Below are 27,151 nucleotides of genomic sequence, written 5' to 3'. Positions count from 1 at the left end.
ATTCTGTGCCACGGTATTCTCACCTGCAAAATGTGGCTATGGTCCATCTTTAAAAAGGAAGGCCTACCTCCTAGAGTTCTTATAAGGAGTAGCTTTTAAAGACTTTCATTAATGACAAATAATTTTTGTGATTTGTTTGAAATGGGGTTCAAAAATAGTTCTTCTGAGGATCGACCACACTTTTCTGTGTCATTATAAAACCAGCATAAACCCAGTCTTCTCCACCCTAACAGAGCTGTAAAAGCAGAGATGGTGGCACGAAATAAAATAGAGGTGGCATGAAATACAATAGAGATGGTGGCATTAAATAACTTCACATCCTTCTGTGCTATTTGTAATTTACATAAACAATATTGGAAGGACTGATGTTGAAGCTGAAACTCCAATACTTTGACCACCTGATGCGAAGAGCTGACTCATTGGAAAAGACCCTGATGCTGGGAAAGATTGAGGGCGGGAGGAGAAGGGGACAACAGAGGATGAGATGGTTGGATGGCATCACCGACTCGATGGACTTGGGTTTGGATGGACTCGGAGTTGGTAATGGACAGGGAGGCCTGGTGTGCTGTGGTTCATGGGGTCGCAAAGAGTCAGACACGACTGAGCAACTGAACTGAACTGAAACAAAAAATGTATTAATGAGGGTTTTAAAACTAAAAAACAGACTGAATTTAAAAAAAAAAAAAAAAGGAGCTCTTGCCTCATTTTCTCGAAGATGGAACTTAGTCAAGTCCATACTGTGCAGTGATCAGCTGTGTCCAACTCTTTGAGACCCTGTGGATTGTAGCCCGCCAGGCTCCTCTGTCCATGGGATTTTCCAGGAAAGAACAGTGGAATGGGTTGCCAATTCCTCCTGCAGGGAATCTTCCTGATCCAGGGATAGAGCCCACATCTCTTGTGTCCTCTGCATTGGCAGGCGGATTCTTTACCACTGTGCCACCTAACCCATCCCTAAATTTTGTCCACTTATGCCTGGGAAACCTCACTTGTTTCACATGTGCCATAAATTGCCCATTCAGCTTTACAAGGTGGCTCTTGGGTTCTTCCCCACCTCCAGTAGAATAATCCATCACAATGCCACTGCTCCCAGAGGCCACCTTGCCAAAGCCAAAATCTGATGGATGTACTATATCTCACAGCTCCCAAAGCCTTTGGACCATTTTCCATGCATTACCCATAGAGCTATTTTCAGTGCATAATTGGGGGAAATGGTCTCTTTTCCATATAGTATCACAATTCATTACTTGGGGACCAAAGGAATGGTCCCTTTACACTGAGTCATTGGTGTAAAGACTTATTCTTTTTCTGCCTGCAGCCTCTTCTCTCCAATGATCAAGACCCAAATCCTGGAAGTCTGACAGGGGGAGGTTGCATCTTTTCCCACTCTACCTTCCCCTGGGTACCTACTCTTCCTTCAAGAAAATGAGAAAAAGAAACCTCAAGCAATCTGATTTCTAGAGGCCAGCATGTGCACTGATCCAATCACTTCCAAGGTGAAGCTAAGTCACAACTGACCTCATTCTCAGCACCCCTGAGTTTCATCTTCCTCCGCCACATTTTTGATCATTTCAAAGGGTCTTTTTTTTTTTTTTTTTACAGTAATTTCCATAGAATTTACCTTCAGTGCTTTACCTATGTTCTCCCAATTCTGAACTGACTCCATGGAACATTAGGCTTCCGAATGATGGATGGATCAGACCAGAAGCACAATTGGGTAATTGTTTCATATTAAATGGGTTTAGATTACATTTCCTGTCTTGTGCAATGGTTAAAGCCCCCAGATAAAAGCTATTCACTTTCACCCTACAATATCTGGTTGTGAAGAGTGAGCTGGAGGGGCCCCAGGTACTGGGATGAGAACAAGCTCTCTTAGAAAGAGGAAGCCATGCTGATCCTGATTCTCCATACCCTGCTGACATCTGCCTTCTTGGGGCACTGACGGGGCCATGGAGCATTTGTTTTTGAGGAGTCACAGGGCCATCCTACCTCCTGGCCAATACTGAACTTGGAGAAAGCTCTTAACTCCTCTGCCCCAGACTGCTTTTGTATAGTGGCTGAATAAATGATGGTGCACATGCTAGGTTGCTTCAGTTGTGTCCGATTCTTTGCGACCTTATGGAGTGTAGCCTACCAGGCTTCTCTGTCCATGGGATTCTCTGGGCAAGAATACTGGAGTGGGTTGCATGCCCTCCTCCAGGAGATCTTCCCAACCCAGGGATCAAACCTGTGTCTCTTATATCTCCTGTATTGGGAGGCAAGTTCTTTACCGCTAGGGCCACCTGGCAAGCCAAAAAAAAAAAAATAAAAAATGATTAAATCAACCTAATTAGCTAGAGTCTTCAATGTAACTCATATCTTATTATCCCAAGTCCAAAAGGAAGAGGCTCTGTCTGCTCATTTCATTTTTTAAATCTGAGGCCATTGGTAGTAACTTCCTTGGCAACACGTACCAGCCTATGATATTATGGAGACTGGTGAAATGTCATCATTTTGAGAACATAAGGGTTAGTTGATTTCAGGATCCTGAACCCTTATAATAACTTGGCATAATAATAGGTACTGAATATTTTGTTGGATACCATTTCAAGCCATTTCTCTAGTTGGCAATTTGATCATGTTTGGGATATGATTACTCAGATGGAAAATTAGTTTTATCTTTTAAAATAGCCTATTTAATGACAATTCTACTAGGAGTCTTTGAAGGATTAAAAAAAAAAAGTGACCATGAAACACAAACATTTGTTGCTGAGATCAATGGTGAGAAACCTCCCTGGTTCCATTTAGAAGGGTTTGATGATTGTCTTCAAAGTGCTTGGCAGCTCTAGGACAATAAACACTTTGAAGCCCAATGCTTTGTCATCCCCCTGCCTCAGGCCTACCATTTCTGGCATAGATTAGCGGTGTTTGCTATTTCTTCCTTTCTTTCTCTGTTTCACAATGGAACAGTTTGCCCATAAAGATTGTCTTTCTCCCCTGTGAGTACCAAGCTTTTCAAACAGCTTAGGCTATGGCCCTGAACTGTGTGGACAACTTCATTAATGAAAGATGTACTCCATGGGACCTCTGTTGCCACATTATAGAGTTTGTCTTAGAACACTGTGTCCCCCACATGACAATGATGCAGACAACACCACCACCATGATAGAATCACAGCTGCAAATTAACCCTAGCCTTGGGTGGCTTTTTCGATGCTTTTTTTCTAATAGTGTTTAAACCTTCCCTCAACACTTCCTCTGACTGTTTCCCAAGCAGAAATCAGTTTTTTAAAAAAGAAGATCCTTCATCATTTTTATTCAATCAGTTGACCTAATATTTCCCAAAACGCTTTCGGATTTTATCTGCCAAGTCTCCTGCAGGAAAAGTACTTCTCTATTCCTCTAGTGAATTAAAGGCATGGTAGGACTCCTAGGATGACAGACTTTTCTCAAAAGTGGACATGGTCAAGTGCGGGAATTAATTTTCTATTTCTAAGAAGTCTTGAAACAGCACTGTGATGCTTTGCTTGTAGATAAACAATTTGTCTCTTTTTTTTTTTTTTAAACTGTAGGCACTTATGACAAGACAATTAAAGAAACCCTGAAAGGGTATAATGGTGAATTTCTATGGATCCTACCTTTTCATGGACCAAAGAAAGGAAAACATCAAAAATTATTTTAAGATAAATGCAAAAACAATACATTTTTTTTTTAAGGAAGCTGACACTGGCTTTGATACAGGAAGGAATTATTGAACTTCTCTCTTTCCTTCAGTTTGGACAACTTCTCAGACAACTGATTTCTGAGAAAGGATCAAACCTCTATGTGAAATGGATTTAGATGGTCCCTTTAAATAATGACATATTCTTTCTCTCTTTCTGCCCCAAATATATGTCTCTGTGTGTGTATTAGATATGTAATATATATATTACAAATACATATGTGTTTTTATACATACACATATATACAAAATTATATAATTTTCTATGACTGACTTTTGTTTTCTTTTAGTTTCTTTTTCTTACTTATGATAATGTTCATAATGTTTAAACTGTCTGTTATAAATTTCATAATAGTGCTACTCGTTTGTAGTTCAGTGGATTTTGCTCAGTTCCTAATATGCATTCATTATTAAATTTGGCGGGAAATGAAGGCTAATGCCTGTGCTCATGTGTGTACACACACACATCACTGGGCCCGTAACATAAAATACTTCTGACAAAAGGTTTCCTCCAGCAAAATATAAGCAGAAAAAAAAAGAGAGAGAGAGAAATTAATAAATGCAAAGCAAAACTATAGCAATTCTCACTTTCCAACTTTAAAAAATTGGAACTTTCCCAGATGGCACAGTGGTAAAGAATCTGCCTGCCAAGGCAGGAGACACAAGAGATGCAGGTTCCATACCTGGGTCCGAAAGATCCCTGGAGTGGGAAATCCCACTCCATTATTCTTGCCTGGAAAATTCCATGGACAGAGGAACCTGGGGTTCCTGTCCATGGGGTCACAAAGAGTCAGACACAACTGAGAGACTGAGCACTCACACACATGAATCTACATGAACTGGGCATTTCTCTGGAGATAAGTAAACTGTCTGGCAGCTGTAAAGTATTTGCATTTAAAAAAAAATTATAAGTGTGTTCAACACTCAACCTCCACCTCCTCCATCAGCTTTCTTTCCCTTGGAACATAAGGAAGTTAACCAAAAAAAAAAGAAAAAAAAAAAAAAACTACAAGTATAAAACAGCAAGAAAAGATTAACCTGAGACTTGAATAGAGATCTGGCTTGGAATCCTAGTTCGAATTAATGTTATTTAACCATGTCTCAGATTCATCTTTAAAAGCAGGGTCATCAATGTCTAGTGTTCTGTTTGGTTGAAATAATGAGGTGGGAACTGCAAGTAAGATGAAGCATAAAGTCATGCTTACTTGTATTGGCATTCACAGAAGTTAGTTTCTCCATATAATCTCTAAGATGGGTGAAGAAAAAGGATCAATTCATTCGGGACTGTACTTGTGTGACTCTGAATGGGTCTTGTTGGTACCAGTCTGTTTCTTTCCTGTATATGTAGCTCTTGAGACCTGGTAGTTCCACGCAATTCCAGATTTTCATCCAGAAAGGAAAGGAGGAAGAAAAAAGAGAAGAAGAAGAAGGAGGGATGGAGGGAAGAAGGAAAGTTGGAGGGAGAGAAAGAAGAAATGTCTATCTCATGTTACTTACTACTACAAGAATTTTGCCATTGAGAAATGGGAAATTAACAAAATGTATCTAATTTAAATATTGCTGGTCCAAGTACCTGCCTTGGTGGCTCAGATGGTAAAGAATCCACCTGCAATGTGGGAGACCTGGGTTCAATCCCTGGGTTGGGAAGATCCCTTGGAGAAGGGAATGGCTACCCACTTCACTATTCTGGCCTGGAAAATTCCACGGACAGAGGAGCCTGGCAGGCTGCAGTCCAAGGGGTCACAAAGAGTCAGATATGACTGACCAACTTTCACTTTCACTTCACAAGTACCTGCAATCCATTACAAACCTCTGCCTGCCACAGCAATATATATTCTTTTTCTATTTGAGCTCTCTTAGTTCAGTTTTTATTCTCTCTCTCCCATGTGATCTATTTTTCTCATATTCTTCCAGATAATTACGGTAGAAACAAAATTATCACCCAGCAAAAGACATGGCAATATGTGTGCAAGGTTGATCTTGGGAAATCAATAAGACAAAAAAATAAAAATAAAAATAATAAATCCCAAACAGGTCTTTTTATTTAACATAAGGCCAAAGAAGCTATCAGGCGTTGCTGAATACTGTCCACTAACTGTACAAAATATTGACTGCATGCCTCGCAAACACCAAAATATCCGCTGGAATGCCATAGAAATAAATAACTTCTGCTATAAACACATGAAAACATATCAAACTGTTATCTCTTTAAACATATCGTAAATAAAAAAATTACCAGTACTTCTACACAATAAATATTAAGAAATCATTGACATAGTTGAAATGCACTCATATAAATTAACAACTTTAATTACATTAGCCAAACAGACATTGGTTAAAGAACTGCATGTAATATGCCAAAAAAAAAAAGAATCAAAATAAAACAAACAAACAAACAAACAACACCAACCACAGAACATAAAAGGTTTTAAAACAAAACAGGCTTCAGATTATCTTGGCTTTCATAATTATATTTTTCTTTTAAAGAAAAATATCAACCCATTGTCAATGCACTGTTTCTCAAAGCATTTAAATAGAGGGTAAAGCCCATTGGAAATTAATACAGAAGAAATGATTCACTTTATGCATAAAAAATAAATAATAATATAGCTGAGACATGTGGTTTGCTTCTGCTCTTGAAGATGTGAACAGCTTCTAAGCATTCATTTTCTCTGACCCATACAACAGCTTCTCAGTGATAAAGGGTTTAATTTAAACATACACAGTGTCCACCCCCAAGACTTCTGCCCACATCTACAAGTTCCATTTATTGTGTAGGTTTTCAGGGTGACTAAGTTTTTCTCTATATTGAAAACAGAAGTTTCCAAAAGGCCCACAGGAAATCATTTTTTCAAGTGAACATGATAATTTGAGTCTAAGCTTAATAGCACTAAGGCATTTGCCTTTTCTGATTTTAGAGTCACCTTGACGTTCAATCTCTTGAGGGTGACAAAAAAATTCACTTGGAGAAGGCAGGTACTCTCCTTAAAATCAGAGTATGGAATCAATCTTAAATAAGTATGAAATTGATTGATCTTCAGAGACAAGAAAATCCCAACTCAGTGTTCTGGAATTCACCTTACTTTTTTGGGAAAAAAAAAAAAAGAAAAAGAAAAAGTCAATCAAATCTACAACATATTTAGGATTCTTAAAAATTATTTGGGAACACATGCTTTTCAGATCTTTGAAGATTGGATGTGGGTAGACTTTTAAGAGCCTAGAAATGAGCCCTACAGAAAGAGCACAGATCAGATGAAGCTAAACTTACTTTAGGAAAACAGATAGGGAAGACCCAGTCTGGTGGAATTTAAAAGCTTTTTCTTCTGACTTCACGCTGCTCCATGAACAGCATGGCTGTTTACAAAGTTGCATAACTTCCAAGATTATCAAAGATAGTTTTAATTTATCATTCTATTTCAAGGCCATATACATTTAATAAAATATTTTAATTAAAGTTTGGAGATGTGTAATTTATTAAATGAAGTCTTCCCATTAAAATATTGTCATATGTAATTTCATTTAGCTCTGCTACTAATTACTGTGGTCACTCAGCAAACCCCATTGTACCCTCAACATATCCAAGATTTAAAGGCTTCAGTAGATGGCATACATATTTGAGATGAATGGGAGCCACAGACAGAGATCAGCTATTTTTTTCAACCTCTTTTCGCTTTGCCTATTGCCTGGGCCATCTCTGCCATTACACAGTGAACTAGGACTTGATTTCCCATGCTATTTTCATAGGTTCCTCTATTAGTTCCAATGCCAAATAAGAAGCAGTTCAAAAGGCCCTCAAAGTTTTTCATGAAAATTTCATGACACTCAGCTGCCAATTTCCTAGCCCATGGTTAAGGGTGAGGAAGTATCAATGTTGCATGCACTCCATCTCATACTTAATTAGAATCTATTCTTATGCACTCGTGCGGGGGTTCCTGCACAACAAAGGATGAACCTCCAGACTGTAGTATGTACAGCTAGGTAACAACATTAAATCTGCCTACATACAGCCTAGTAGATAGCAGGTTGATTTGGTCTATTTCTCAAGAAGAGCTAAATCACCTTGGGAATGATTTCTCACTGATACTTTATTTTCCTACTATTAATGTTTTTAAAAAATCTACAAATTGGCATAGGGCTGAAAGCTTCAATATTTTACAGAATTCTAACAAACATAATTTCCCCCATGGGACCTTTTTTCCCCCCAACTTTCACAAATTTCAACAAATCAGTATAAGTAAGGCTCTGTATTTTAAAAAGCACATAAATGAATAAGTATGACCTAGGCAAGCTAAATATCATAAAATAAATCAGTAACAATTTAGCTTTAAGCATGTACTTTGATATTTATAAAACAAAGTATGTTTTTTTTTTTTTTTCCTTTTCACATCTGAATCAATGCATACCAATTTATACATCAAGAATCTGGGCTGTAAATTAAAATATCAGGGATTTTTACTACTGCCCTCATTCCTGTCTCCCATTCTTTTTCTTACTCCCATGCTCTTAAACACCTTCCCCCAAATTATTTATCGTTTAACTAGTGACAGCAACGTTATTGAGTCCAGCTGCGCAGGTAATATTTCTCACAACCTGACCTTAATCATAAAAGAGCAAATTAAAAAATGCACCCACCTCTTTTATCCTGGCTTACAGGTTAATTTTTTTTCCTGAAAAAGCTTCTGATTTAAGATTGATTCCAACAGATAATACATATGTTATCCAAATAATCAGCCTAGATTGAACACGAGTTTCCTGTTTTGTTTTCCCTGCAGGGAGTAAGTAACTTGTAGGATGGGGTTGGAGGACAAGAAAGAGGAGGGAACTGGATCCCTGTACATTAAAAGAGGGTCTTGCTGAATATTCACTGGAATTCCCAGGCTTTTCCCATCCAAATTTTTGAAATGTGCCCACCTAGTTCAGAGTAAAAGCAAAAACGATAGCCTATCCTTCTTAAAAATACTGTGTTTTGCACACAAACATTCATTGCCTTAAGAACATTAAAAAATGACAGCCTGAAGTGCTTAAAATGTGTATGGACACGATGCGCCACATGTATACATACACACAGACATGCATGTGCCCGAGCACTGTATATATACACATACGAGCATGGAGCGTTCCATGAATCTGATTGAACTTGATATCCAACAGTGTACAACTACTGTACATCCAGTATGAAATGTCCTGTTTCATGGATGTAAAAGGAGTCAAAAAAAAAAAAAAAACCAAACTTTTCAGGTCATTCAAGCCTGAACACAATCCACCTTACTCAACCTTGAATCCCAACCCCTGACTCATTGATGGTGAATGATACCAACCACAGACAGACTGTTTAAAGGCTCACACAAATGTCTTTGGTGTATGTGTCTATTTTTTAAGGTACAAAATAATAATAATAATTATAATTATAATAATAAAAATAGCTATTTTGTGTGCTGTAGCAGTTCTTTTATAGCTCACATTAAGTGCAGCTCTGAACCCCACCCCACCCCCACCCAAAGAAAATACTTGTTAAATAAGGATTAGACAGGTCGAACACCATTGTAGTGCAAATAGTAAACGATAAAAAAAAAACAACATTTACAAAATATAGAAATGTTTGGATCCAACAGATGGACAAACATATTCCTTTCAAGTATCTCTCCTTGAAGAAAATAAAAATTAATCAGGTTACTTCCAATACAAAAAAGTCTCTCTTTTTGTTCTCTCTCAGGTAAACAGTTTCAAACCTATTAGGTTGCATAGTTCTAAGATCATAAGCACCTTAACGAAATGTAACTTGGTATTCTTTTCTCCTTGATCTTTCATGCTTCCCATTCTTGTTCTCAATTTTTTTTTTCATGTTGGTTATTGTTTTGTTGCGGAAGTGGTGCAGAAAAAGAAGGTGTGACCACCTGCACACTAGTGTTCTTTTACCAGAATATGTGTGTGTGTGTGTGTGTGTGTGTGTGTGTGGTGTGGAAATGCCTTTGTGTGTGTTCGATGTGTGCCTCTGTGTGTACGAGGTCTGGTGTGTGTTCGTGTGTACACGGTGGGGTGTGTGGTCTGTATGTGTGCATCTGTGTGTAGTGGGGTGTGTGTGTGTGTGGTGGGTATGTGTGTGTGTCTGCGAGGGGGGGTGTGTGTCTTTGTGTGTGTGCATGGGCTGATATACACAGAGAGAGGGTCACACAGACATACCTTACGACCTGGGTTACCGGGTGGGAAAGTGCCTATAAATGGCCCTTTCAAACACATGGCTTTCTAGATGCTATTTGGGTTGTGTCCGCCCACATTACTGCAGACCAGACAAGCTGACTTCGAGGCTCATACGGAAAGGGAACTGAAAAGGAGAGGATGATATTCCCATTTGAGCAACTGCTGTCACCCCTCGGATGCTGGAGGAAGAAGTGAAGGGCACCCCACTCTCCCTCTCCCCCGCAATTCCCATCTCCTTCACTGTTTCATCTCTGAGCCCTGGCTAAGGAGTTTCTCCACGTCTTCCTTCATCTGCTTCAGGTTTTGCTTTTAGTTTTTTGTTTTTTTTTTTTTTAATTTCTTTTTTTTTTTTCTGGTTGTTTCAGTCAGAAACCTTCAACATGTCTTCATGTCACCGCTGTCTTCTCTGGACCATCTCGCTCCCATCCCCCCTGGGCCGGGCGCTCTATGAGCAACCACACTCCTCCACGATCATGTTCTGGATGTCCTTCTTGATGATGTTCTGCCCATCATCATAGTACAACATGGACATGGGTCTCAGCTTGGTGGGCACACAGCACGACTTGAGGTTGGCGAAGGGGCTGTGACCCCGCATGCGGTAGTGGTTGATGACCGTCGAGTGAAAGGACAGGGATGAGCCCGACGTGCCTGCTATGTGGCTGGGGCACTCACCCTCACAGTAGTTGGCGTGGTAGCCCGAGGGAGCGATGATCCAGTCGTTCCAGCCAATGTCCTTAAAACTAACAAAGAACTGTTTCTTACAGCAGATGTTGACCTTGCCGTCACACTCCAAGCCCCGCCGCCGGCGCCGGTGAGGGTGGTCTTCAGACTGGCGGGCCTGCAGCATGAGGAAAGGTCTGTGCGACTGCTCCTTCTCCTCGTCCCCTCCCGCCCCTCCTTCTCCATCCCTCTTCTTCCCTTCCCCCTCCTCTTCTTTCTTCTTCTTCTTGCCCAGGAGCACCAGGCTTGCGCCGGTCTCCTGACACTGCTCACAGGCAATCCGTATGTCCAGGGAGCTCTTGCCCTGGTCCAGCAAGCGCTGGATGCAGCTGGAGACGGGGAAGATGTGCCAGGTGCTCTTCCGAGCATCCACCACCTTCTCCGATATCAACATTTCACTCTTCTCCCCCTTCAAGCCCACTTCCTCAGCCTCCTCCCCTGCATCCAAGCTGCCCTGCAGGTGCTTCTGCTGTTGAAAGAGACGGATGGTGACTTTGCTCCGGGTCCTGTTGGCCTTAGGAACCTTCAGGAAGAGCCAGATTTCTGCGCGCTCCACCACGGACAGGTCACTGCCTTCTTTGGAAATCTCAAAGTGCAGCGTCTTCCTGGCTGTGCCTAAAGATGAAACACAGAAAAGAGAGCAGGGATACGTTAGTATCAGGTTCAAGGCCACCTCCTAATTTCTGGCAAGCATGGCAGCCTCTGTTACAAATCATCTCTAACCAGGCTCTGCGAATGAAGGCCTATGTATCTTAAGGGTGGTTTGGACATCGTTATATGGCTGAAGAAAAATAGGATGCTGTGACATGTGAAAATTATATGAAATTTAAATTGCAGTGCCCATGAATTTTTACTGGATCCCAGCTAGGCTCATTTCTTTACAGGTTGTCTGTGGCTGCTTTGCACTAGATTTTGGATTTGAATAGTCGCGACAGAGTCCATTTGGCCCACAAAGCTTAAGAGACCTACTCTCTGGCCCTTTTCAGAGAAACTTCATCAACTCATGCTCTAGAAAGAAGAGAAACTGGATCTGAGTGTGTCTGGGGTCTGCTGACTAACTGCTTAACCTGAGTCTTACCTTTTATAAAATGGGAATAATATAGTGACATCTGGCCCATTATCTCATAGGTTTGGAAGGACCCAACAGGATAAGATAGATGAAGATATAGTATAAGCTCTAGCACGCTTATACTATTACACTATTATCCCTGAAACAAATATGCAAACACCCTGCTATGTAAGACTGCCTGTAGTGTCTGGTGGCTCAGATGGTGAAAGAATCCACCTACAATGCAGGGGACCTGGATTCGATCCCTGGGTTGGGAAGATCCCCTGGAGGAGGGCTTGGCAACCCACTCCAGTATTCTTGCTTGGAGAATCCCCATGGACAGAGAAGCCTGGTGGGCTACAGTCCACGGGGTCTCAAATAGTCGGACACGACTGACCAACTGAGCACACACAGCACTTCCTGGCGTGTCCCCACGGGGCTCACCTCCTCCTCCACAGCTACAACCTGCTTCACACCCCACCATTCCTTTCCTGGGTCACTGCAACAGCCATTTCTCTTAGGCGCAAGCTGTCAGGCCAGCATGGAGTTAGGCCCCTCTCCCATCATTTCTCCAATAAGCAGGTAAAGGGATCTTTCCCAGAGGTGGACTCATCCCCATCACTTGTTCCGTCCAGTCCTGCACTGAGCTCCTGCTGTCCGCAGTATAAGACAGAAACTGCAGGGAACTCTGGGCTCTACCTGAGCTTCTCCCACCTTCCGGCTCAGTTCTCTCCCAGCACCCCATCTCTATGGTCCAGCCTCACAGCATGAACATCTCACACAACCTCTCATCTCCAGGCACTGACAGCTGCTGTTCTTTCTACCTAGAAGACCCTTGCTCCCCAAACACCATCCACAGTGACTGCCCTTAATAAAGCTTTGACTTTTAGATGGGATGACCCCTCTTCCCCTAGAAGTGATGCCTCTTCCCTACCTCCACCCCCACTCTCCTGCCAGTCCAACTTAGGACATCCCAGGTCTGAGGTCTTATCTATCTTGTTTACTGTCATAGCCCAGGATTTAGCAGGAAGTAGTCAATTACTTGCTTCTTTATTAACAAATGGAGGCACCCTTAGCACCGAACTAGAAGAGATCCACCTCCTACCCTTGTATCCCTCAGTTTTGCCTTCTTTCCTTTAGCAGTTTGGAGGTTTAGTCACTAAGTTGTGTTCGACTCTCGTGATCCCATGGACTATAGCCCACCAGGTTCCTCTGTCCATGAAATTTGCCAGGCAAGAATACTGGAGTGGATTGCCATTTCCTTCTCCAGGGCATCTTCCCAACCCAGGGATCAAACCTACATCTCCTGCATTGCAGGCAGATTCTTGACTGCTGAGCCACCAAGGAAGCCCTTGAATGCTGCTTAGAGAGTCCAAATGTAGCAACAGCTGTTAATAAGAGAGGAGACCCCTACATTGGCAGAGTGGTTGAATGCAGGAACCACTCAGTTCTTGCCTAATTCTAAAATGAGAAAAAGTCATTCATTTCCTTCTTTTACTACAAGCCCCTATATTCCTGCAACAACATTTACTGTAAGAAGCGGGTGTCCAGACTAGAATTCTTTGATCAAAGTGAGGTCCCCTCACTTCCCCTGCTACCACCTGGTGGTATCTGAAACAAGTTCTCTTTTCTCAACTGCCGCCTGTGTGTACCTGGCTCCAACTGCTCAAGTACATGCATCCGGAGGAGCACAAATCTGAGAACCATCTGAAAGTTCCTCTTAGAACTCGCAACTCCCTAGGGGGTCTCCCTGCCTGGATTTCTATAGCTAACGGAAATCCAGCCATACTTATCACTCTCAGCCCTGAGATGTTTACGGTACTATAAATTTTAGGCACGGTTTCAAGTTCTCTGCAGCAGAAAGGCTATTCCGTGCAGGGAGAGCTGTGGATTCTGTTCTTAATTTAACAGTGTGATACTGCTAGTGGTAAATTCACTGAGGCCGGGGCCCCAGCAGGCCTGCATGTGTATAGGAAGGGTTCTCTGGTTTCCCTGCACACACTTGAAAGGACATTGGCTCTGATGGTGCTGGTGCTGGTGGTGGTGAGCAGCATTCCTTTGCCTCCGACCTCGCATCTCTGGCAGGAGTTGAAATGAATCATGAAGTTAGGTTTATGATTAGATCACCAGAGTGGGGAGCAGTTAGAGGAGTAAACTGTCATTTTTAAGAAAGCGAGAGAATTTTTTTTTTTTTTCAAAACAGGAATCCAGTACTCTCCTTTGCTAAAAATTGGTGGGGCTTGGAGGGGGGTGGTGGTTGTTACTGTTTATCTTTTAAGAAAGCAAAAGAGAGGAGACCACAAAGCAGAGCTTCATCACTTAACTCTAAAAAGATCATCAGCTGTAGATTCTGAGTTGTAGAGTCCTCCAGAGACGAGAGGAAAAGGCAGCTGGAAGCTGCCCTGGGCTCCGTGAAAAGGCGTGGAGGAGCCTGTGGCCTGCCCCAGTGTGTGCACAGCCGCCCTGCCCCACAGAGAATGCTAACAAGCTCCCTGCTGGTCTCCCTTCTGCCTCCACACAGGCCAACTTCTGAAACCTTCAACCGCACAGGGTGCCACTCCAAAGACAGAGATCTAGTAGCTGCTAAGTTAGAGGAGCCAGCGGGCACAAGGTTCTGACTTGCTTTTCTAGGAAAGAGTGTGAAACGGGAGAGTCTGCCTGTCCCCAGGCTGGGAGGGCTCTCTGGGTTTCAGGTAACTCATTTCCACAGGCTCAATCCACAGGCTCAATTTCCACAGGCTCAATCATTTCTCAACCAGCAGGGGAGAAGGGGCTGAGGGTGAAGGTAGATGGTCCCCGGTAAAGAGAGGGTCCAGGTGGCAGTGCGGACCCACCCACATTGGACTTTCCTTGAATAAAACCCAGAGAAGTCTACAGATGCTGGGAAGAGGTGGTGAGATGCCCACTGGCTGACTTGTACCAGTGGCAGCACATGTAAATTGCCTCCAGAGGGTCAGCGAGCCGAGGCCCCTTGCTTCCAGGAACAGCCTACAGGGCAGCCCCTCATTTCTCAAGAGTTGGTTTCTGATGCACAATATAGCCCCACCCCTTCTCCACAGGCAGCTGTACTTGGAAGCAAATGATTTAGTGTTCCTGAGAGAGGATTGTACAAAGAGAATACTCATTAGAGGGGACTCAATCTGTCAGGTGCTGTTATATTAGGATCAGAGAGTCATCATAAAATGACTTTCATCCTGGTCCTGGCTGATAATTAACTGCATGGCATTGCCTGCGTACTGGGAAGAGGCGCAGTGCTGAAATATGCATCGGTTTAATGATGTGAGCAGAAAGACTCGGTTCCCTGTATTTGCCTCCATTGCCTGCGTGCTGGATCTCTCCCCCAGATTTCTGACATTTGGATTTTCCCCTACTAATTGACATGCCTGTCGCCTCCTTCTCCTGGTGTCCATTTCTGGAACTGCTATTTGTATATTGCATGATATTTTATCAGAGAAAAAAAATAAAACTGAGATCCAATTTCACGAAAATGCCGTTGCCATAATGCTCAGGAGAACAGGGGGAAGAGAGAGATTCAAGGCTTCCTAATGTCTACCTTATATGCAGGTACATTTTCAAAGTTCTATTATATTCTGACTTATTAAGCAGTGCATTTACTTTTTCTTTTACATCTAGCTTTCATTGCAGAAGTGGAGGGGGCACAGAATGAGAGAGCTAGGCGCTGGATGGAATTCATATTTACCAGGGCTGTAGGTTTCAAAAAGATATTACAACCCTCAAATTTCTTAGGCATGAAAAATATAAGTAGTCACTTGATTACATTTGCTTTATCTGTGTTTTATCGGAGACAGATGGCTATACTGCAATGATGCTTTCAGGATGCTCCAATCCTCAAATCGCCATGCACAGCAATTCGAAAAATGGAAGGAGTTTGCCTAAGGCTGCGGTGTTTAGGATCAATTACTAGTCAGTTTCAGGCTTGACTTAAATATCTCCTGCTATAAAATCTTGGAATGGAAATCTTCCCATGGTGCTTTGTGGTACAGCATTCGTTTATACAGGTGTGCACCGGGTTCCTACACTGTTACCTACCTAACTAGATATAGCTGCTGGCTTTGCTAACCTTTCATTACCTACTCTATGATAATATTCTTTTCATCCTCTGTGCTATTTTTTCCCTCCCGAGGCTTGTGAGCAATGCTTGTATCACAGCCTGCTCTGCCTGAGTAATTCACTAAGAAGTCCCACGCAAACCCATGTGGGTGATAATATTTCATCACTTAAACCTCTCTTGAGTTTGGTGGACACATACCAAAGGGAGAAAAAAAAAAGTGTCTAAAAATGGGTAGGAGAGATGATTACTGCACCTTGTAGGGAACACCTCAGAAATGTTTCCGAGTGGGAGGCATTGAATGGAGGAATGAGTTTGGAAACCTGCAAGTGAAAATACCTGAAAGCACATTTTCCTTTGCTTTGATGCTTTCAGAATTTTTCAAATGTTTTCATAACTCACTCACAGATATAGGCAGGCATGCCAAGGGTTAAGCAGCCAAGTTCCTGGTTCTTCCCCCTCCCCAACACTAGGATTCAAAATGCTGCTCATACCCCACCCAACCCCACCAGCATCCCAGGTTCATGGATCCACGAGCAACTCCGATGAAATAAACGATACTAACATGCAGTGTTTCATTTTTGATATGTTTTGTTCTCCTCACCAGGGTCCTACTTAAAGTATGCTGCCCTTCTCCATGTGGGTAATAATTAAGTCTCTAATGTTAATGTAAAGAGCCTGTTTATGGAGGAGTTAAACTCACCACGTCGGGGTGGGGGCGCTCGCTGTAAAATACAGCTGTTACTTTCATTTTCCATTCTTCACCAACGTTTCCCTGTGCCTAGACATGGTACAGTCACTGATGGGAGACTATAGCATGTGTGCTCCCTGAAGCACTAATTTTGCATCTGGACTGTTTCCAGGGATTTCTGCTAAAAGCAGCAAGTGAGGCCTTGAAGGTTATGCCTCCTTTAACCTGCAGGAGAGGGTCTTGCCAAAGCAGAACTTTAGTTATAAATTATCTTGATTTTTTTTTTTTTAAGACTTACTATCTTTGCTTAGGATCTGCTATTGAATTGTAAATGCTCGGCCACATTCCTGCATCTTTCATTTAAATAGCAATTAAAAAAAGGTTAAATATTTAGAGAGGAAGGGATTTTAGATGCCTAAAAGGGGAAAAAAATTCTGAAGATTCAACCCTCGAACTTTCAGAGCCTTCTTCCAAAGTTCCTGAGAACTTTTACACTTTGGGTTTTGGAGCTAGGAACCAGTAGGGTATAAAGCATTCTGAACTACAAGAGATTGTGCCTGAGTACACTTTAGCAGAAGAGGGGCCAAGAGAAACACGTATTTTTACGCAAAGTGCCTGGGAAGGTATGATTCTGGGTTTTCCAAATATGAAAACTGAATTTCTACCCTGATCCTCCCCTATGCCCACTCCAATACACCTCCTCCTCTGGATCAAACCACTAATCCATCTCTTTTCACATCTTTTCTCCACCATTTCTCTCTACATTCTCAGTGCAGAAACAAACGCATCCTCCAAAGCCTTACGTGCTGTTCCCACAAGGCATAAATAAATAGACTTTCTCCTCCCTGTCTGAAGTCACTTGTCCTTTGTCGCTGGTGAAAACTGCTGATAAAACAGGCCCACTAGGCAACCACATCAGGGGAGACGGAGACGGAAGAAGTTTTTGTCAAAGCCCAGGCAGCCGTATTAGGGAGAGACGTGTGAGCAAATCAGGATTGCTGATGATTCACGGTCACATTTCTCCCCGCTCCGCTTTGTTTGCTTCTGAAATTTATCATTCCTCTGTCTTCCATAGAGCTGTGGAATGTCCATACGTATCACTACAATTCCTATTTCCTTACCTTCTGTCTCATGTAATATGTTACAGGTAGTCATGTTCCTCTCAACCCATAAAATCCTAACTTATCCTGCAGGATGAAAGGAAGGAGGGCGGGGCGGGGAGGGCGGATGGTTAATCAGCAAGATTAGGGCGATGCAGGCTGGGGCTTCCAGTAGGTGAAACTGTTTCCCTGGAAGACTAACTGGTAAGGAGCAAAAGTCTTTGGAATGCGCCCTCTTGTGGCCGATTATTTCCATTATTCAGAGAAGAGAGTGTATAACCCCTGTGAGGGTGAATTCCCAGCAAGTTCAGAAGATGGGCATGGGGTAGTGGGAGTCATGTCCACCTTGAGATGGCTTTCCTGGGGTGGAGGAAAACAGTCATCCTAGCAAGCCACCCTTAGACCTCTGTCTGGGAACCTTTGTGTATGTACATTTTAACTCAAATCTTCTGTTAGCTAGAATGTTCCAAGGAAGGAAATGTATGTGTTGCATTCAACAACACCTGGACTGTGTGCGTACTTTCTATTTCTTGGTGCTTGATTTGTCTTTCTTCCCCTATACTTTCTTCAGTAAGTGCTATCAATTGCTAACCTCATTACCAGAATCGGCATGAGACTCAAGGATATACCATTATCCTCCTTTGACTGACTAGCTTTTGTCACAAATCATAAAAAGAGAAAATAGAGAAGTCAAGAAGACCACTAATTTGGCTTCAATGATAATTATGGTGATAGTTGGCTTGACTCTACCCCTCTCTTCCTCCTGTTCCTTAAGGTGTTAAACAACAGAGGATTCTGTTGCCAGCCTTGCAAAAAATGCAGTCACCTTGGTAAGCAATCTGGGGTTACAGATATAAAAAGAAAATCATTGTTGTTTGTGAGAATACATTTCAGAGAAGCTGAGGGCAATGCTTTAGCGCTTAGTCAACAGCAACTCATATCAGCTTTACCAAGGTGGGGTGCTTTCCACCTGAACACAAGGGATAGACTCAGTTCAAAAAGTTCCTGGCACCTGAGTGTGAGTCCTTCAACTGTGGTGGCCATGTCTTGGCCTTCTTCAACCGTCATAATGAGTAAAGGTAACAATAAACATGATTCCTCACCTGAGGAATCATGAGGCTGAAGAATGCATGTGTGGTGAGCATTTGTGAAATGCATGCAGGTGACACTGAATTCTATGCTGTACAGAATGATATCTAAAGAAAAAAAACTGAATGCCCTTTGCAATTCTTAAAAATCTTGATGTTTGACATCATTTGAGAATTACTAAGGTTGAATTATTCCAAAAGCAACAAGACATTTTCATATATTCACAACAATTGTTCTGATGATAAATCTCTCTTCTGGGTTAGCAAAGGAGCAGCGAAATACTCACATAGTACTTACTCTACTCGGAGAGTAGATTGTCCATAGAGCAATCATTTTTGTGAAATCATACTAAATCAACTTAAAGTTGATGCATGAGACTTCTCAAATGAGAAAAATGAGCAAGTGTCAAAAACCTTTTCTAAGAAGCCAGCAACTTGCCCAAAGTCAAGCTGTAAACTCAACCCGGAGGAGTTTTCCATCATAGACCTTAAACTGTAGTCAACACGTGAGTTAAATGAATCCACCTTTTCAAAAAGTAGCTCAATTTCTTTCAAACCAAATAGGGACCAGAAAAGGTTTTTTGAAAAATGACGAGATTTCATATAATTGACAAAAAGATTGGCACTGAGATGAAGGCCATAAGTAAGAAAGAAGGCAAAAATTCAAATTCTTTTCCCTGCAAAATCTCTCAATGCCAAAGGAGTGATTTTTTTTACAAGTTGGAGAAGTCAGGAAGCGGGTGCAATGCTCACATCAGGTGTAGAGTTAAAAGTGGCCAAAGGCATATGTCTGCTTAGTCATATGATGTGGGTAAAGCCAATTGAGGAAGAGCTGCAATTAAGGCCATTCTGTGTGGCAATTAGTATATAAAAACATATACAGGGTCCCTATTGTGGCAGAAGAAGGAGCAGCGCCTAGACCACTGGAATCCATTTCCCCGCTCAGGACCTCAGAAAATGTTAAGAAAAATTGGGGTGGCAGCTCAAAAAGACTCCAACCTGCCTCTTTCCCTCAGTAAGCTTCACAAGATAAAGTCAAAAGTCCTTTGGGACTGCATCGAAAAAGACCTTTAAGGGAAGAAAGTCAGACCTTCTTGAAAAGAAAGAAGCTTCTGGTGAGAGAGCTAAACTGCCCGCGGGACACCAGAGCTTTTCCTAGGAGGGGGAACCAGCAAGTCAGCAGGCTATCTGCTCCACCCCCACCCACCCCCCACCCCCAGAAGGATGCCCTGGTCTCACATGGTTTTCTTGAAAATATACCATCTGAGTCAACAGGTTTTCAGGATTGGAAATTCTGAGTGTTGCCTTAATTGTTTATACTGCTGCGGCAAACTTTTAAACAGCAATGCTGGGAGTCCCGGCACATACTTTACTGGCCATATGCTCTACCAAACAAAACAATGGCATTCCTTTCAAATGGATTTGGCAAGGGATGCAATTCTTTAGCCTGGCATTACCATGAAAGTAACATGAAATTAACACATCTGTGTGTGCCCAGGCGCAGTACGGCATGGGCTTGTAGACAGGCAAAAGGATCTGGGTCACATAACTGTAAAAATAACCTGACCCCGGGTCTCCAGCAGGCCCTTTTGACAGGTATTGTTTTCTTCAGCAACAGGTTAGCATGGTCCTGAGCCAACGATTAGAATCTATTTATTAAAGTTCTTCCTCTTAAGGATTGAGTGGGAGTTCAGTGTAGTATCTGAGAGCACTTTGTCAAGGTTGCATTCCTTGGCAGAGAGCTCTTAGTAACTTTACAGAGAACAAAACTCTTTTTTTTTTAGTTCAGAGAGCAAAAGTCAGTGTTCCAAAAGTGACTGATGGTTCAATGTCATCTGTTCCCTAGCCCACCCCACCCCCCAAAGTCGTTCTTCACTGCCTAGAATGTGATGCTTGTGTCTTTAGAGGCAGAGTTTCTAAAGGTAAAAATGACTGTCACTAATATGCCCTGCTTCTCGATGTGGCCCCTGATTGGACTTTTAAAGAAAAAGGGATGTTTTTAAGACAATGACTTCATCTGGGCCATGCCATCCCGATCCTGCGCTTGCCGCCATCCCCCCACCCACCCCACCCACCGCCAGTAAAAACTTTAGATGGGGTCCGGAAGCCTCCGGGCTTCCCCCCAGCACCAGAAAATGCCCCGACTCTCCTCCGGCTCCTCTGATCTAGTTCCCCGGGCAGGCAGGGCGAGGGATCCTCTCTCAGACTACCTTCCTGCTCCACATTGGGCCGAGGGCTTCCTCCGGGACGACCGACTGAGTTGAGCAAGTGTAAGCTAGCCATCTCCTGCCAGGGCTCTGCCCAGGACCCCAGCACCCCAGTCTGGGAGGTCCTCTCCCCCCCTCCCTAACCCCCTACCCCCGCCGCGGTCCACCGGCTACCGTCCCTTAATAACTCATGACCTTCCCAGGCAGGGTGCAGTTGGAGGGCAAGAAGTTCCGCCGCCGAGGACTGTCAGAGCAGTGTGCCCCCCCCCACCCCCACCCCCGGGGCAGGCACCCACCTGATTCCGCGAACGTGATGATCTCCGAGGTCTGCTCCATAAGTTCATTCATTTCTGCCCTCCGTCCGATGTCGTCCTCTATCTCCACGTACCCGTTCTCCCCCACTTTTCCCACATGAAGCTTTCTGATCGCGTTCAGAAGCGCCGCCTTGGGTACCGGCTGGGTGACATCGGGTCTCTTCTTCAAGTGCAGCATGTTTAAAATGTGCTTCTTGACGGCCTCCACCATCTCCGGCTGAGAGTTGGGTACATCCTTTGGGAGGCTGGCCAGCGCGCAGGACGGACAGTCTGGGGCCGCGCTGTGCCCCTCGGATCCCGGGGTGGGGGAACTCCTCACTATAATCCAGCAACTCGCCAACAAAAATCCTCTCAGCCAGAGCAAGGGCATCCTGGCAGCAAAAGTTGTTGTGTTGCCCTTTTAAAAGGCTCTGCTTTTCCACCCCCCTCACGCACAGGGTTCCTTTTTTTTTTTCTTTTTGGTTTTTTTTTTTTTCTTTCTTTCTTTTTTTTTTTTTTTTTTTCCTTTCTCCTCTTCAGTCAATTCTCTGGAACAAGAACAAAAAGTTTTCTGTGAAGTTTTGTTTGCAGGTTCCCTCTCTGAATGCAGTCAGTGCTGTAGGTTTGTGGCTGTCAGGGAGGAGAGTTCTGACTGTCTCCGAGTAAGAGAGAGGGAGGGAGGGAGGGAAGGAGGGAGGGAGGGAAGGAGGGAGGAAGGGAGAGACAGGGTGGGGGGGGGAGAGAGAGACAGAGAGAGGACGGGAGGGAAAGAGAGACAGGGAGACAGAAGAGAGAGGGAGAGAAGGGGGAGAGGGAGGGAGGGAGAGAGGGAGAGGGAGAGAGAAAGAGAGAGAGAGAGAGGGGGAGAGAGAGAGACAGAGAGACAGAGCGATTGGCCCTAAGTGAGTGAGTGAATGGGAGAGGGAGGGAGTTTGTCTGTGAGTAAAGGCTGTGATTAGGAAGGGGAGGGACAGCTCTTTCTGACAGGCTGCCTGCCTTCTGCTCCCTTACACACACACCTCTCTTCAAATATCACCATTCTCTGGAGTTCTACTTTCCCTTCTGAAGGAAATTCTCCTGATTCGGTTCTACTACTTCTTCATTTCTCCCCCCACCCTGTTTCTTTCTCTGCCCAGTCCCCTTGCTTCACCTTCTTCCTCTTTTGGAGGGACAAGCAAAGCCTGTCTCCATCAACAGGGAGGACCAGACTGAAACAGCCTCCCCCAGCACCCCTCTACCCTGCCTGGCCACTGCCTGGAAGGTGGGGCTCAGGGTGCCCAGAGGTGGGCAGGCAGGTGGTGAAGGTCAAGAAGAGGGGCCACTGTGTCACTTCCGGCGGAGGTAATCCTGCAGACCGTCCTTTCCCCCATTCATTCATATTTCAATGTTCAGGGCCAGTCAACACTGGCAGGCGATCAGAGGGGAGTGCAAATAGAACTTTTGTTTGGGGTCATATAATACACTCTACTTTTTCCAACTGCAAAAGGCAGCAGGTCCAGAGGCAGGCAGCGGGTTACACGCTTGTGTCATATGAAGTGAAGCTCTGGCCCCTGTCTTTTGCGGCCACCCCTCCTGCCCGGCACACACACTCACAGATGACAGCTCACCACCACTGGCTCTGACTTCACAGGTAAAATGCAGAATTCCGTTGGCCTTTCCCACATTAATTTATACAAATAGTGAGCTCCTATGACTTGAATAACTGGTCCTAGCAGGGGAAGAATCTCTAAAATATACTGGTAAATAATTTTCTCTGTCATGGGGTAGTTTGTTCAGCCTGCTCCCTATCCGCATCCCGGACCAGTCAACAGACTTGCTTCTTTTTCTCTCAAAGGAACAGCACAGATGAAATCATCATGGATTTCAGTGTTCACAGAAAAAGAAAAATGTGAATTTTTAAACAATGCCTCTCTGAGTTTTTTTTTATTCTCCTCCCCCCGCCCCCCTCCTTTTTTTCATTTTTCTGTCTTATTGCTTTTATCTTGCAGAAGTATCTTTAAGAGGTCCATCTGTTAAAGCTTTCCTTCCCTCTCAGTTGCTTTCCCACACATAAGCAAGCCCTCTCAGTTTCTGTAGATACAGTCAGCTTATATCTGACACCTAGTGTGTTCAGAGCATTATAGTCAAGCAATGCACTTTGGTTGGGAAAAGTTAATAAATAACATTACTAGAAGCATAAGAACTGAGGGTGAGGGGAGGAGGGTGAGACCAGTGTGATACTAAGTTAAAATTACAGTTTGCACAGGTAACAAAGCTTTTCTGAATTGGATACCCCGTCCCCCTTTTCTAAGGCATCTGCCTGTGAGACTTTCTCTGTGACCAGCCACCTTTAGGATTTTTACTTCCAGGAACATCAGTTACCCTGCTATTACTGTTCATATTTTGTCAACATTCCTTGAAGAGTCTAATTTTTTTCTAGTGGGGGATGGTGAAAGAGAATGGGGAAAGGGTGGCATTTGTGTTAATAATTGCTTAATAAAATATCTTTGAAACTGAAGATTTATAACATAATCTACCTATTTGGCGTCCCGTATGCAGTACCCAAAGCATTTTGCAGTCCAATTAAGTTTTACAAGAGAGGTTGAAATAGAACTCAAAGTTTAATGACTCCAAACAACTTGAGAGTCCCAATACCTGCATTTAGATAAATGTAACTCATCATCAGGACCCTCTCTGTATATGAGTTTGTGTGTATTCCCTGAATTTACTATTTGTGAATGTAACTTAAAAATTAGCTTTCTCTTTGACACAAGTCCTTGCCTAGAGATGCTGAATTGGGTTGTAGAAACACATAATCTATCTGCATGCTCTACTGCTAAAAACACTATTCACTTGCTTGAACACATAAAAAGGTACAGATCACAATCTGCATGGAAGTGCCAAGAAGTTGTAAAAGTCCTGCTCACCATCCTGCCTAGGAATGTGGAAAGAGCTCAGAAGTAAGTTAAAAAGCATTACCTTTCCGGTCCTCTCTTTCACCAGCAGACTCTTGTCTCGTGTGGTAAGAGCTGTCCGGGTTCCTCTTCATGGTATTGGCACTGAGGAGTTTTATACTGTACTACTTATTTGTACAGTCACACATTGGTACCAGTCAAGCAGAGGAGGGCTGGGGTTTGTTTGGGATTGGTTAGAATCAGCATGACATCAGCAGATGACTGGTTTTTCCAGTGTGAGACATATTTCATAACTCATTATCTAATGGAAAGCCTTTCTTGGCTTCAGTAACACTACTGGGTGATCAGTGAGCCAGTGAAATGTCTGACTGACTGGACTCCTCTTTAGAACAATCCTGGAATCCAACAACTCTGTCTCACTGAGGGTCCAACTTTCAACTTTTCTTTGACCAATTGAGCACACACTTCTTCTTATATTCAGGCTCAGTTTTATATCTTCACATAAAGCATCTGTTACTTCATGAAGTTGCCTCTATTTGCAAAGTATTTTATTGTTTCTTACAGGGAAGAAAGTTCACAGTGCTTTTCCTAGAGATTCTGATTTTACTTTCTTAAATAAGATATTCCAGGGAGAAAAAAAATAAGAAAATATGTATACCTATATGGGATGATCGCCTCTCCCCTGATTTACAGCATTATTTAACATCTTGAAAAACTTAATTTTTAAAAATAAGATGTTTTATTGAGAAAAAGCCAAGGGAAATATGTATCCCTATGGGATGATGTTCTTCCCTCTTCTGACTTACACTATTATTTTACATCTTGAAATTGAATACCTGCTTTATAAATCATTTATCACCAAGAACTTTGGAAATAGTCACTCTCTGCTAGTGAAATTTATAAGTATGCTTCCCAAGCCTTTAGAATCCCAATCTAACTAGAAGAAAAAGAAAAGAAAAAGAATCTCCTACGTGATTCTTCTTTATCAGAACTTCAAGTCCTATGATTTCTAAATTGTTACAAATATAACATGAGATTAATGAAAAAAAGTGAACATTTCTTGAAACTGGAATTAAGTTGGTCAGGGTATTTTGGGGGAGGGAAAAGGCAGTGTTAGCTAGTCAGGGATAACACAGGAGGAAGGAATTCTCAGACAAGAATGCTGGGGAAGGGTTGTTAGAAGAAGCATAGCTGAAGCCTAAGTCGGGTATTCATGACAAGTTGAATAAAATGTGCAAAATTGGGAGCTAATGAAAGCCATATGACCAGATATGTTGTTTTGTATGCAGGATTTAACATGCATAAAATAAACTTTTCACTGTGCCCACAAGCAAAATATAGAGACTCTGGTCTCCTGATGTGCAGTTTAAGCAGGTTCCTTTAGGACACCAGAAGTTTGTCTCAAGGGGTCTGTCTTGGCTAAACAGAGCACACGTAGGTGCTGAACTGTATACTGGGGTGGGGCAGAGTAGTCTGAGAATTGCATATTCAGAAATGAAGTAGGAAATAAAATGTTAGGTTGTAGAGAAACAGAAGGAATCTGAGAAGCAAAGATAGAAACAGGATCAGTGTTGGTTAAGGCCAAAGCTGCCCATCAGGTTTGAACTGGATGGATCCAACCTCTCTATAAGAAAGGAACTTCCCCATCCTTTTTGGATGAGCCCTGGGGGGTGGGAGGGGGCATCTAAATTCACCCCTCCTCCCCACATGAACCCTGGTGTCCTGGAAATAGCACCAGGTTTATGAATTTCGGGGCACAAATCAACCTGGATGAGACCCCAGTTCCACTGCTTACTAACCAGATAACCTCAGGCCTCAGTGTGCACATCTGTAAAGTGGGATCCACCTACTCCACTGCAGGATCAAGCACGTGCTCAGAAAATACTGGGTGATAAAGATTTCCTGGTGCCTCTCTCTGAACATATGTGTCACAGGAATATGCAGCACCCCGACCAGAGAAGCCACCCTCTCTCGCGGGTGACTCAGATCGCGTTGGCCACGAATGCCACCAAAGTGCCCACCTGCCTAGGTCAGCCCACCAGCTGTGATGTCATTCTCCACCTGAATCCCCAACCTCAGAGCTGAGCCACGCGGGAAATGCCTCCTCACTCAGTGGAAATGAGGTGGAGGTGGTAGAGGAAGCAGGCAGGTTAAAATAACTTCTGTCGACTCTTGTGGATGGGGGAATGATCTTTTCCCTGCCGGACTCCAGGGCTCCGGGGAGTGGAGGAGCTGGTCCGCCCAGCTCCTGATCAGCATCTCCTGTTCCTTCCTCGACTTGGTTTCTCTTTCACTTCCTGCCCCCTCCCCCCGCGCCCCGGTTCCCCCACCCCGGCCCTGCGGGCCCGCTGCTCGGCCTGCTACTGTACCTTGAGCAACACCTGCTGGCGGCTCCCGGGGATCACGCCGGATCGCGGCCGCTGCTCGAGCTCGGCTCGCGGGGCTGGAGTCTGGGCCAAGCCTTGCGCAGCGGCCGCCTCTATTTTTACCCGGAGCACCAGCAAGGGCAACTTCTTTTAAGAGCAGCTCTTGATTTTTCCCCCCTTTTGGCAGCTAGAGAATTCAGAGAGGGAGGGGGGAGGGAAATCACTGATCAGTAAGTGCAGCTGGGAATCTCTGAACCCAGTTATCAGTGCCAAGACTGAAAGCCACGGCCAATGTCAGGGACCAGGAAGGGGACTTGCGGGCTGCCTCCCAGGCGGACAGAGGCGCGCGGGGAGCGCTCCCGCCCCGCCAGCTCTGTTCCCTTTCGGATCGCGGAGCCCGGTCCTCCCCGCCACTGCGCTAGCACGGTGGCCGGCTGCCACCGCGCTTTTCACCTAGTGCAGGAGGCCTGATTTACTGACTCCTTCACAAAGCTCCTCGACTCTTCGCTGGAGCCTTTTGCAGGGCTCTGTTCTCGCCTGGAGAAGCGGCCCCTGGAGAACCCGGTGGAGCAGCTTGCTTCGAGGAGCCGGGAGGGAAACTGTGGTACCTTATTTTACTGTAATTGCAAAAGGCGCGATGTGCCAGAGATCTATATTTAGAAGTTGTATGTTTCTACTTTTATGTAAATGGAGCAATTAGGGCCTGTCTTGCTGCTGCTAAACTCCAGGGCTTGTGCCTTGCTGGGAAAGCTGGTGTTTTCAATCACAATTAGTGAGCTGG

The 27,151-nt window shown here is 43.7% G+C and overlaps 1 protein-coding gene across 3 annotated transcripts; it reads right to left on the bottom strand.

Annotated features, from left to right (window-relative positions):
• Window positions 1-5,716: 5,716 nt before the first annotated feature.
• INHBA (inhibin subunit beta A) lies at window positions 5,717-26,506 on the bottom strand. Of its 3 annotated transcripts, none has more exons than XM_043872450.1 (3): window positions 26,374-26,506; window positions 21,114-21,658; window positions 5,717-11,229 (listed from the first exon to the last, which is right to left on the bottom strand). In XM_043872450.1, the coding sequence occupies exons 2-3, from the start codon at window positions 21,499-21,501 to the stop codon at window positions 10,340-10,342; spliced, it is 1,278 nt and encodes a 425-aa protein (XP_043728385.1). In that variant the 5' UTR covers window positions 21,502-21,658; window positions 26,374-26,506; the 3' UTR covers window positions 5,717-10,339. The 3 variants fall into 3 exon arrangements, with proteins under 3 accessions (XP_043728385.1, XP_043728384.1, XP_043728383.1); XM_043872449.1 differs by lacking the exon at window positions 26,374-26,506 and adding an exon at window positions 24,069-24,134; XM_043872448.1 differs by lacking the exon at window positions 26,374-26,506 and having other exon boundaries at window positions 21,114-21,872.
• Between the last annotated feature and the right edge of the window lie 645 nt (window positions 26,507-27,151).

This window comes from Cervus elaphus, chromosome 18, assembly GCF_910594005.1.
Source record: "Cervus elaphus chromosome 18, mCerEla1.1, whole genome shotgun sequence".
In the NCBI taxonomy this organism is placed as follows: Eukaryota; Metazoa; Chordata; class Mammalia; order Artiodactyla; family Cervidae; genus Cervus; species Cervus elaphus.
The sequence above is the reverse complement of the archived record's forward strand: the minus strand, read 5'-3'. Positions and strand labels throughout refer to the sequence as shown.

What these genes read in the sequence shown, in the direction of transcription:
- INHBA (XM_043872450.1), bottom strand. Translation starts at nt 21,501, where the DNA reads ATGCCCTTGCTCTGGCTGAGAGGATTTTTGTTGGCGAGTTGCTGGATT. An exon ending in CATCACGTTCGCGGAATCAG is followed by an intron (nt 11,230 to 21,113) that starts GTGGGTGCCTGC and finishes TTTCATCTTTAG; the next exon opens with GCACAGCCAGGAAGACGCTG.